The 12566-nt window shown below is 52.8% G+C and overlaps 2 protein-coding genes across 2 annotated transcripts; both read right to left on the bottom strand.

The window, feature by feature from the left end:
• Positions 1 to 2540: 2540 nt before the first annotated feature.
• On the bottom strand, positions 2541 to 3304 carry BDP81DRAFT_413208 (uncharacterized protein). Its single transcript, XM_060589278.1, has 2 exons — positions 3060 to 3304; positions 2541 to 2959 (listed from the first exon to the last, which is right to left on the bottom strand). Exons 1-2 carry the CDS (start codon positions 3266 to 3268, stop codon positions 2770 to 2772), a joined length of 399 nt encoding a protein of 132 aa, XP_060451741.1. The 5' UTR covers positions 3269 to 3304; the 3' UTR covers positions 2541 to 2769.
• A 666-nt stretch (positions 3305 to 3970) lies between these two features.
• On the bottom strand, positions 3971 to 5190 carry BDP81DRAFT_388598 (uncharacterized protein; the record flags this gene model as incomplete). The annotated part of the gene is made up of 3 exons (XM_060587151.1): positions 3971 to 4074; positions 4147 to 4404; positions 4512 to 5190. The coding sequence occupies 3 exons, from the start codon at positions 5188 to 5190 to the stop codon at positions 3971 to 3973; spliced, it is 1041 nt and encodes a 346-aa protein (XP_060451740.1).
• Between the last annotated feature and the right edge of the window lie 7376 nt (positions 5191 to 12566).

The following is a 12566-nucleotide window of genomic DNA, read 5'->3' as shown; positions in this document are numbered from 1 at the left end:
CAGAGGAAAGATATGCAAGTCTCAACCCTGTCCCCCCAATCATTCCAACCGTGGCACTGGAAAATTTAGGGCGGAAAAGGGGAGGGCCAGAAGTCGAGGTAAGGTATGCTTGCTAACATTTGGTGCTGCTAGACTCATCTGGGTCAAGCAATGTAGCCCTTTGCATCTTTACTCCCCAGCCGGCGCCTATTTTATCATGCTTGAACGGCCAGACACAGGATATACCCGAGATCTGCGTCTTTCCCGCTACTTGGATCCCGCCCGCCGTCCAGAGTGCTGGGCTCGAGGGGCGAGACACCTGCTGTGGCCAAGTAGGGATGGGCTTGCTCGCGCATCCAGGGCTCAGAGACCAAAAGGGACGCATAATATGACATGCCTAGTTCCGGCTGGAGGCGTCCGCTGGTACTTGTTCTATCACCGAAACACTTTCCATCAATGGTCAAAACGAAAGTTGGATTCCTTACTGACACCCAGCAGAAGCAATGCATCTGCTTTACACCAGGCTCTGGCTGCTATGTTTCTCGGTACCAAGTAGAAAGCCTTGCCTCAGCACAGAAACAAGGATAGCAACTCAGCCGTGTTTCAATATCTCTCTACCCTTGCTGGCAACACAAATACCACCACTGCCCACCGTGCCGCGATCTGCAACTTGGTGCCCCGTCCCTCGGGGATCAGAGACAGCGCCATACCGACTCCCTGTTCGACTCCGCCTCAAAGCAAGCCTCGTCTAGCAGCAATCTCGTTGCTTGTTCCAGTCAGGTCGTTCCGTGCCTTGGGACAACATTAGCCAAAGGCTGAGCTATTGCTAAGCTCACAGATATGTCCGCCTGTCTTTCTTACTGTGTATGCTAATACTTCAATATGTCACTACAGATAACTCAATATGTGCGACCAATAAGCAACAGCACCAATGCGCACTAACACGGAAGGTCCCAAGCAGCCGGACCCCATGATCCCTCACTCTCCAGAGTCATCAAATAAGACCGAATCAAGAGCTCGTCTCCAAACATTTGACCAGCCTCATGCAAGGTCCTGGTCACTTGTCACATTGCAGCACTGTTCTACTCAAAATTGACCTATACGTTGCCGTGTTTCAATCATTTCTAGCTTTCAAGGTTGGTCCCACCAATATGAATATTGATTACCTTGCTTTTCCAGCATGTACGAATATAACTTCGTGTTACAGATTTTTGACGATCAAGACTGGCGGGGATCGCGGGGCAATCCGGTCCGTCGGACGACGTCCAGTCCATTGAATTCGCAAGCCTCGATCCGTTTGTCACTCTGTTGCGAGCTGGAGGGGCCTGGTCCCGTCTTGCAGCTGCAAGCAAGTGTGAACAGGCGGAAAGTGGGAGGCCACACTTTCAGCCATCAACCTGCATTAGCTTTGTCAAGTTGCAAACGCCCATGCCACCCATAGTCCAACAACGCGTAAGTAGGGAACGGCTGAGTGACATGAGAAAGAAAAAACTTGCGATGCCCTGCAGAAAAGGTGTCTTGCAGATGTCGCTTCCCGCGCTCACCCACAGGCCACAAACGGAATCCTGGGAATATACGGCTGTCTTGCTGACCCACCGATTTTGACGAAAGTTCTTGTCTGACAATATTATAATAACGAGCCCGAGCGTGGCAACCTGAGGGTGACAAAACACACGCCCCGAATACCGCTGCCTCTCTCATAACCACTGTCAGGTCGAGATTGCTGCCTGACTGTAGGGCAACGCAAAGAAAGAGAGGCGCTTGGAAGCTGGATGGAGAGAGGAGCCGACACATTTCCGTGTAAAGCTAAGATCGGCCTACTTTTCCAGGGTCTACAAAGCTTCCCAAGTTGCGGAGAAGAGTCAAGTCTCAACTTTGGGCTGATAGGCCCAACCAGAGGTTCGATGCGGTCTGGACTTTTGCAGTAGACTGCTCTCCATCTTGCGTCACTAGCCTCCTTCTCCAAGGCGGGAGATCGGCGCAGATTAACACAGTCGTCATCTTCAGGCCGACCAGTCAATCTTGTTGGTAAGGCACATACACCGCCTATCAAAGCCAGCCCTAGACAGGCCGATTGGGCAGGAATGACTTTTGCGATCAGATGCCACCCCTCCCCCTCTCTCCCAGACTCCCACGTCTCCCTTCCCTTCATCCCTCCCCCCTCTCCGACGTCTGCCCCGGACTGTTTTCCTCCAATCCATTTGCCCGGGCCTCCGAGCCCGCATTTCTCGCGTGGCGGCGGCGGTGGGTCGGTTTGACCGCCGCCCACCCCTCTCCCCCGAAACTGCGTCGTGGTGTGTGCCCGCCACTTGATCACCCGCATGAGGCTTACAAGGCCATGTTCAAGGGGCCTTGCCCGCATATTGCCCAGTATTGTTCTTATCAAATAAGCGTAGGGCAGAAAGATCGACGGTGAGGCGCCGGCCGAGGCTAGCGTTTTTTTTCCAACAACCACAGATGTTCGACGTCCAACAGTCTTCAAACGCCGAGCTGGCCGGCTATTACACCAAGCAAGCAATCAACTATGAAGAAAGGACACAGCTGGCTTGGCTGGGCAGAAAGCTGGGTTACTGTTCCTTCGCTAGTTGCCTTTTTTCTTTCTTATTCTCTTTGCATATCACACCCCGGGCGTATCTTGCATACTTGCACGGCATCTTGGACCGGCATCTGGTGGCATTGCTATTGCCTTGCCTCGCATTGCGCATCATTGTTTATGCATCATCCGTCTCTTTTGATTGATGGTAACAAGGTACAGACAGGTACGTGCATACATACATACAGCTGCCGAAGTTACTTCGGGCAGAAGAAGAACAAAAAAAAAGGTCCTACAAAAACCAAAAATAACTGACAAACAGGGAGAAAAGAAGAACCCGAAGAAACGAATAGAAGAAACAAGAACAAGAAAACAAGAGATGAACCCCACCACCCAATTTTTTTGCGCAACGACGCAAAGCTCGTGAGAGCATCCAGGCCTGATCTACTACAATACCATAGGTATACATGATTTCTACAACAGGGAAAACAAGAGAGAGACATACACACGTACATACGTACAACCAGCATCCCACACTCTCACAGACGCGCAACTCGGATGCCCTTTTTTTCTCTTTGATTCCGAGTTTTTTTCCTTCCGTTTTTGTTTCTCATCCCTTCGTTTGCGAGTATCCGGCCTCACTTTTTGAGCGTTGTCTGGTGGGCCATCCGCGCCGCGCATTTCATCGTTCGTCATTCCTCCCGAATTGCTTTCCTGGTACGCCCATCTATGACCGTCCCTCCGTAAAATCCCCATCCCTTAGGTTTTTCTTTACACCACCCCCCCCCCCCCCCCCCCCCCCCCCCTACCGCATATAGACAAACACACCCCCTGGGCTTGGGGAAAAAAGAAGAAGCCCAAAACCCGCCACCCACATCTCTCTCCCCGTCTTTGGATTTCTGTCATCCTAGCTGTTTGTACCACCGTCTCCTGTCTGCGATTTGACCTTGGCAGGTTCAGCCTAGCCGAAGCTTGGCCTACAAGCACATGGACAGGGCGCCGGCAGGAGAGCGGAGACATCCTGCAAAGAAAGAAGAAAAAGAAAGTATCGAGAGATATGTTAAGAAAAAAGAGGAAAAGAAGAAGAAAAAATAGAGAAGAAAACCACAAATGGTTAGCCCATTGAGGATGCTGACATAGATACCTGATGCCTGCCCAACCACCTGTTGGAATGGGTGAGAATGATGATGAGAGCAGTTATCCTCCCTGAAGAACTCCAAAATCCGCGTAACATCGTGTTAGGCCTCCGTCTCTCGTGACAAGACGTTTCCAAATGCCGAGAATGTACTTTGGGGGGGGGGGGGGGGGGGGAAGAGAATAAGATGAGGCCGCCCACAAAAGCCGACCGCCCAGGCGCCACCATGAATACGTCTACGGGCATCTAGACATTGCCCTGAGATGTTCGTTTCTTGGGATTTGATCTCAGGGCGAAGCAGCCGACTAACCCCAAGTCTTCCTTTATCTGCTCCCTTGATGAGAGCCGGACCCCGTTTGAGCTGCGCCGCCGCCGTTGCCGCTCGACTCTTCGTTTGCTTCGTACTGGTCGAGACAAGCCTCGATGACTAGTAATGGAGCTGTCAGCATTGATGCCTTCCCTCACACAGCGTACAAGGTTGGGATCGCGTGGGGCTTACTCTCTATGATCTGCTGCTCCCACACTCCGTATTGGTAGTCGACCAGACCGTGTCGTTCAATGCCGTCGCAGAGCCGGACGAGCTCCTTGCCCATTTTTTCCAAGCCTTCTTTGGGGACCAAGGTCTGCGATCGCTGCAGCTGTCTGCCCGGCTCCATCAAATCCTTCTGCATCAGGAATAGTGAGAGCCACGCGTGATTGAAGTCGTTCCAGAGTTTGATTCGGTCTCCATGCAAATTTTGGTCGTCTAGGTTAAGGCCTGTGAATTATCATCCTATTAGTAAACCTGACCCAGACGAACTCGAAACTCCAATCCAAAGCTTGGCGCGAGTAACAGGGAAGAGGGGGGGAAAAGACCCAACATACCGAGATCGACAACCTGCGTCAGGAGCCAGTTTGACACATCCAGCAGCGACTGGCTGGCGCTCTCTAGGACACCATTGCGGACATTTTGAAAGACACCCCGCAGCGCAGACTGGTATTCCATCCATTTTTCTTCCAGACCGCCCGTGGCAGAATAGTCCTGCTCTTCCATTGAAACGTCGGCACTCGAAGTCTGCTGCGGCATCCCGGCCACGTTAGGGATGTTCGCCTGGTAGTTGGCCATCTGTGGCTGTTGATATGCCGTCGCCGTGGCGCTCGCTGGTTGCGCATGGGGAAGGTTGGAGGTTCCTGTGCTACTGCTCGGGTCATTGGAGAAGTACGACGTCGACACGTCCGTCGGCAAGATCGGAGCAGCTGCAGGCTGCCGTTGGAATTGCGCCTGATTATCGTAAACGGAGCCCGTCGCGCCAGTCAAGTTGTCGTATCCCATTGTCATGGCCGCGTTGTATCCACCAAAATTCTGCGCCGGACGGCCGTCCTGGCTATATCCTGAGGGGTAATGCATCGTGTTCGTCGCCATGGGCGCGTTGAAAGAGCCTGCTACCGGCTCTTGGTAATTGTACGTGCTGTAACTACCCGTGCTTCCCATGCCTCGCGCCTGCGAGGGCGAAGTGTTGAGCGGCGCTGGCCGGTTATATCGCTCTGTCGAACCTGTAGCCATGGTGCGGCGCTGCTGCAAAGGGTCTTGTTGCTGTTGTACGTTATATCTTGGGTTGGAGGTGGGATGCATGGGCGCTTCATTCTGCCTCCGATGGCGATTGGGATCATCCATCCCACGAGGGGTTTGGTCGCCGGTCGGCTCCGAGGGCAAGCCTACCGTATGCGCCGGCGGCAACGGAGCTGGCGATGTATACAGTAAGGCCAGTTTGGGCCGTCGGACCGGTCACAAGACCGTCCAATTGTCGTGTTGGAGTCCGTTAAAACGCTATTGCGTTTCTCTCTCTCTTGCCTTGTCTTCCTCCGGGACTAGCGCGTCGAGAATAGCCAGTCGGTGGCGTATGACGAATTTTCTTTGCCGACGACAACGGACGACGCTGGGAGCTGGTTCCTCCAGGTGTATATGCCTCCGCGAAGCAAGACAAGTAGTCGACGTGTCGCGAAGTGAAAATAGGAAGGTCAGGACTCGAACAGGCGGCACCGGCGGGTAGTAACGTCGCGAGTCTAATAATTTGCGAGGTAAGGTCGGTGCCGATGGAATGCAAGATGTCAAAAGAGACAAAGGTAAGGAAGCGTTGACTTGGACCTGGGGGTCGGAGAGCCTGATGTGTGATGCCGATGTAGGTTCTGTCTGATGTCGAGCCGGGCAGAGGGCAGCACGGGATGGGCTGGCAGATTTCTCGGGCGGCGGGTAATAGAAGTGGCTTTTATGAATTGAATTGGGAGGGAAGACGGCGGATAGAGTAAAGGATGGGGAGAACAAGGAAGTTAACTGTTCAGACTTGCTTGTCGCGACCAGCTCGGCGAAGCTAGCGCCGGTCTACTTCATGCCCTGACGCCTGAAGGTTCGGGAAGACTAGACGAAGACTGGCGACGAGTCGTTGGTGTCTTGTGAGTCGTCAGAGAAGTTTAGATTTTGGTAAACAAAAAGCCAGCGAATGGGGTGGATATCGCGCTGAGTTGTCAAACTGGTGTCAGGTTTGATACCAGGAAGATCCCAGATGGCGCATGCACCACGATGTCCAAACATTACAAGCCGGTCCCTGCGCGATCTGCTTGGGCAATGAAGCCGCACCAGGGTCTCAGCGACCACCGAGTCGGCTTGACGCAAGATGCGATTCGTCAGAGCAAGAGCGAGCGTCGGGCGGGCCGATCTGGTCTTGAGATGAGGTTGGTGACCCGAGGCTTGAGCCTTGAGCCGTAAGAGGCTGTGCGGCCGTGTGCTGGGTTGGGGATATGGGGCTTGTGGTGAGGCTCGTGATGTGGATGGACCAAGACCGAGGACCACTTTTGCTGCTCGTAGCTTAGTGCTGCGAGGCTAGACGCGAGTCTATGTAGCCTTGGAGAGGGGAAGGGGGTTCTGTTTTTGCCTGACAGGGAAGAACTGGGTAAGCTTGTGACGATGAGAGAGATGTTATGGGGCGGGTTCGGGGTATTGGTGTGGAGGAAGATGTGAACGGTAGTCTCGGGGTTGGTCTCATAACATGGGAGGGATGCAGATATGGGTCGATGCTGGCAGGATCAGAATTAAAGGAAGGGTGTTAGTAGGGAGTGAGGGGAGAAGAAAAAGTAATAAGAGGGCAGATAAAAAAAAAAAAGCAACGATAATCCAAAGAGACCTGGACTAAAATGGGGGTAACTAGGTACGTGGGTGTGAGTGAGTGAGTGACATTGATACTTGGAAATATGTGTGTGTGTGTGTGTGTGAGTGTGTGCGAGTGAGAGTGAGGCCCGGGAACTTAAGGTGAGGCGGGAAGACAAGCAGCTGCTGCCAGAGTGAGAGAGAAAAAAGAGACAAGCAAGCACTTGCCTTCTAATCCAAAGGGGAACAGACCAATGATGGAAGCCAGGAAGACCAAGCCCAAGGAAGTCTGTGCCGGGAGGAGGGGACGGATGAGACTAAAAAAGAAGACCCGAAGCCAGTGGCAGAGACAATGGCGAGCGAGAGGAGCCCAACAAGTACCACTACCGGACGGTTGATTGTAGTGTAATGCAGAGCAAAAGAGTAATGAACCCGGCAGAGAGCGCCGTGGTCGAGGAAGTATCCGTTCCGTGGAGTAAGGTAGGGCAGATTCAATCCAAGTGCGGCTAGATGGCCCCAAAGAGAAACAAGCTGGACCTCGTACCGCGCCAGAAAGACCCAGATGTAATCTAAAAGTGGTTTTACCTCCAAAAAAAAAAAAGTAAGTGAAGAGGCCGAACTGGCTCAATGCCTGCCGACAAGTTCGTCTTCTCCAAAAGGATTGTCCCGGTCCAATGCGCGTGGCAGCCCAGCAAGAGGATTGCGGCCAAAAGAGTAAAAGTGCGGCACCGGCAGAGTAAAGTAGCGGCCGCAGCGGAACGGGTTCGACTGTAGCGGAATGGAGCTGCGAGATGGAGCTTTGAATCCGAATAAGGTACGGATATGGATGTTGAACGACGTCGAGAACCTCGAGCTGGATCTGGAGTTGGGGAGATGAGGTTGAAGCTGACACCCGGCCGAACGAGGCACGTTATGCAGCGATCTGCAAGGCAATGTCTAAAGATGGGGGTTCCCTGGTTGGCAACCGGCTGTCTGGTAAAGAAGGCGTAGTGGACAAGAATGGACGAGATGCAGGCGACAGATGATTGATGGGTGTGGACATTGACGTGGGTGTGAGAGACTGAGTGTGAGTGGGCGATCGAGTGTCTCTCTTGCAATGGAGGGTGGGCTTGTGCTTGTGTTGGCGTCGACGATGGATGGAGGCAGGATACCTAGGCGGATGGCAAGGGGGTGTGAGATACGACGACTTGGGTGAGGTAGTTGTATCTGATGTATCTTTCCTTCCGATTGTTGCTGAGCCGGAGGGCAAGGGAAGGAGATGAACGACTTCAGAGGAAGGCGAGTAAGACTTGAATTGGCCGATTAAGTCGGAAGACAAGTCGCCGCGGCCGCAGTGCGTCCTGTAACACTTTACGAATATCCCGAGTAAGAACGACGAGACAAGGTGTTTGGAGAGAAGTAGACAGATAGAGAGAGAGAAGAGACCGAAGGTGTGTGCGCGTATGTGTGTGTGTGTGTGTGTGTAAGAGAAAGACAGAAGAGTCAAAGGTGGTAAGAATGGAGAGGCTTATGCAGCAGAGCCAAAGCCAAGTTGCTCACACCCCATAACCGGGGCTAGTTTGCGAGCACAGAGTCAGGTCTTGTCAGGTGCCCTGCGCTGGGTTCGCCTTCAGGACTCTGGAATGTAGAAGCGTAGAAGAGCTTTGGATTTGGGATGGTATTGTTGGCGAGAGTTGGACGGTAGAGCTGGTAGTGCGGATAACCGCAGGGTAAGTAAAGGTCGATGGGAAGGTAGGGTGTGAGTCGAGTGGAAAGAGATAATAGACGGTTGCTGATTGAAGTGTCGATATACCGAAAATCGCGGCAAACGGGCGGTTCTCTCTTTTCACTAACTCGGGTTCTAAGGGGAACGGAGTATGGAGAGAGAGATAATATGGCTCAGCAGAGTGTCTCGAGAGGACAGACGGACAGACAGACGAGAGATGGGATGAGATGGGATGAATGAGATGGAAGCAAAGCAGCCGGCCCAGCCAGGGAAAGACTGCAATGGGGGTGTGCTGAGCTTGCTTGTTGGTCTCCTTCCCATTCTTCCCACCCCTTCGTTTTCTCTCGTCTGTTTCGCGGCAGTGATGGGGTTGCTTGAAGCACGCCCTTCCATTCTCTTTCACACCCCATCAGGAGCAGACATACGGTAGGTACTTGCCTAGGTATTTCACCTCATGTCAGTTCGTATCGCCTCATCGTCACTGGTTTGCTGTACCTCGTTTTCAAGCCATGTCTCCCACTCTACGTGATCGGGCATCGAGCCTCAAGAGAGTCTTGGCATGGCTGGATGCCACTGTCCCTTTCATTCTGCAATTCTGCTTTGGAAAACTTCGGCCCCGGTGTCTGGAAAAGTCAATGTGTCCGCCCACACTGTGACCCGTTTCGTTTCGATTTTCTGCTCAATGTCGGGCGGGTCTGAGCAGTTGGGGTCATCGACATGACTTAATCCATCGTCTCCTCCTCTCAATAGTATCATCTACGATTTGAGTTCCTCCGATCGGGGCCGCAGGCATTCGGGTTGCGGATGAAGCTGAGACAAGAATACAGCTGACTGAATGAATTGAGAGGACGATACAGAGACCCTGTCCTGCTCTACTGCTTTCCCCCTCTGTGCGATGCCAATGATGAGCCCCCTGGACGATGAGCTGGAGGGATCGTAAAAGCTAAAAAAAGTCTGTGAGCACCCAGATGGCTGGATTTGGGGGCGTTGTTTATTACCTCTCTGAGACAAGCCCAGTGACCCTTGTTCGTGCTCCTTCGCCTCCCCTGGCTGGTAGCCAGGGGGATGCGCACTCCAGCTAGGTATTCTCCCACACAATTGCTTGCATTTCTCTTGTGAAGTACTTTTACCCTCTTCTTTCCCCGGCACATTGTTTTCCGCCGAAAGGCCATGTCAGTGGTCACTAGGGCCCAGTTGGAGCCATCGAGCATGGCTTCGATTGCTTCTGTCGGTCTAGAGCTTCAGACCCCAGATAGAAAGCCCTTCAATGGTGAGGCGAGGCGATGCACTGCCGATGCCGAATGACGTACATACATCGTCGTAGACACCCACTTCAGATTATGGCGGAGCAACAGATTGATCGTCAGCTTCGGAGCGGAGGAGGGAAAAAGAGGAGAGACTAGGGAAAGCATGACAAAGCCGTCGAATCTCTCACACTTCAGATGCTCGAGACAACGATAAATCATGCTTCAAGTGTCTCTCGCCCTGGCTGGCACGCTGGCAACCTCATCGACTGAGGATTCGGAGCTTGAGGCATATCGTTATGCGAATGGGGTAACCGTTAGCCGGTACAGAGTAGCTAGCCAAGCCCCAACTTAACTCGATACTTGAATCGTGCAGCGACTGCATCCCTACTAAGGAACTCGACTCATTGTGGCCGCCAATTCCAGCCAATAGCCAAGCCCCCCGGCCGGCCACTGGACTTCGAGACGCTTGTTTGGCCTTGGCCTCTGATAATGTGCGTCAAACCGATCTGCCGTCTTGGACAACGAACGCTAAGCTCACTTTTGAAGCCTGATTAATCAGGTTTCAGAGTCACCATCGAGGTCAGCAGGAACAACTGGTTTGTTGCGATTCAGTCAAACTTGGGGGGGGAGATACTGATGTGCAACGAAGCAACTCGAGCCGTCTCGGATTGGGGGGATGCACTGCACGGTGACAGCAGATTTGGTGCGAGGAGGGGAAAAATCCCAGATGGAAAATGGCCCGAGTCGGCCCCCAAGAAAAATTGGGCTAAAAGGAAATCGGTGGAGCAATTGGCAAGTCAAGACCAGACAGGAAGAGACTTCCGTTCCCGCGAGTCTTCCATTGATAGAGTATTCGAAGCCAATGGAAGGCGAGCAATGAGAACGACAGGCTGCCATTTGGAATATTGGAAAGGGGGCCAGCCAAGTTGACACACAAGGACTCGAAACCCCCTTTTGCTGACGAGTGCGAAAAGAATCGAATGGTATTGATAACCTAGCCAGACCAGACCAGGTTCGGCAACTTGGTGAGACTCGACGATGCCCAATGTGTGCTGTGATTGAAGCCTCACTTTCGATTTCCCGGTCTTGGAGGGACGTTTCCTTAATTGCATCCGAGTATTCTTTCAAGAGACGGAATAGAAAGCGGCACGGACGTTGACACTTTCATTCGAGAAGAGCATTATGCAAACGGGCCTTCGAACACTTGATGAATGTGCATGTCTGTGCAATTCCAGGTCAATCGCAGCCTTCTTTCTAGGAGCAGTACTTTGCATGGAGTGCAGGTGAAGAGAGACGGAGATATTCGAACCGTAGGTATAGGTACCTTGGTGGTCGTGAAGTAAACACGCGTTAGCCTTGAGGAAGATAAGAACCATGAACCTTGCGTGAATGTTGAGCCTGCCAAGGGGTCATATGGGTGAGCGCCAGAAAGGACTAGACGGGGAGCAACTTAGCAAGTGAGGTCGAAGAGGTCGAAGCTAGACCCCGGTCACACAGCCAGGGTTGCAAACCAGGGCTTTGTGGGTTCCTGAACGAGTGCCGGTGCCTTGCTTGAGTGGTTCGGAGTGTACGGAACGCGGCAATGTACCTATACATGGTGGATATGGCTGCTCTTACTGCAGCTGCAGGGTTGGAAGTCGTTCTCCCCCTCTCCGTTCCCCTCCCCTCCTCTCTCACTCGGGGCCCTTTTGAGGAGGAGCCCTAGCGATCCAGGGATCGTGCCTGAATGCAACATTTTGCACATGGACGGGCAGGCCTGTGAATGGCTCCCACTGCTCTATTGCGAATGTTGCAGAGGTCGAGAAGGTGGGGTTCGCCTGGCAGTGCGATGCAGCATTTGGCTGGATGATGACTTCGGTTGGTCTCGTGTGGAACTCAGCCCGGAGAGGTGGTGTGAAAGCTTCTCAAGTGCTTGCTTCAGGAACAGGAGCAGATTCCAACAAGCCTCGCTTGGTACTTGGCTTTCGGCAAACGAGGAGAGGTAGGAGGTGATGAGCACCTGCATTCGGAGTATGTCCTCTGTCATTTGTGATTGCATTAGTCGGAACGCTCCCAGGACAAGGAAAAAAAGACCAGACCTTGCCCTACCACCAAGTTCTTCCCGGTAAGGTTCTGTGCCTCCCCTTGGCGAGGCATGATGTATCTGTAGTTGTATTGTTCATGGGGTCGTTTGTCGAGCCTGGGTGTGGCAGTGGTGGATGTATCCGTACGGGTACCTTGAATGAGAACATGCTTTTCATCAAGTCGCAGTGCAAACTTCGGATACGCAGTTGCCAGAACCTCAGTAAGGTGTTGCACCTCAAGGCTCAGCGCGGATGAGGTGAGATGTACCGTGTATTCGTACCTAGGTATGGAGCGCGCGCGGTTCGGACGTAGGTTGACCCAGACGTATTCGCGTTGCTTCCGCGGCGTCAAGACGCAGGGGAACGAAATTGTGGTCTGGGGCTTATGCTCACAGACGTTGTGAGATGCTGCGATGTGGTGGGCCTCACATCTCCGGTGAAAAACATTGCGGTTCCGCTGCGGATATGCTCACACTGCCAATGCCGTGCGTGAGCCTGCATTTCGGGGGTTGGGATCCACATTTCGACGAGATTTCATCACGACGGCTCTGATCCAGCGTAATGAGATGTGAGAAAAGACGTCCGAGTGTTCAAGGTCGCTTCAACGCTTGTATCCGTATCCGTAGCATCGTACCTCTACACGCCTGGATATGGAAATTGGCTTGCAAATGACTGTCATCGTAGTGTAGCTGACAAAACTGAGCTTCGCGCCTCTTGTCCCTTCCATTTGGGAGAATGCCTTGAGGTGTTGTCAGGGACGTACCTAGGTAGGTACACAATACG

This window comes from Colletotrichum phormii (genome assembly GCF_030913505.1).
Source record: "Colletotrichum phormii strain CBS 102054 chromosome Unknown BDP81scaffold_1, whole genome shotgun sequence".
Lineage (NCBI taxonomy): Eukaryota > Fungi > Ascomycota > Sordariomycetes > Glomerellales > Glomerellaceae > Colletotrichum > Colletotrichum phormii.
This window is presented reverse-complemented; position numbering and strand designations above follow the sequence as displayed.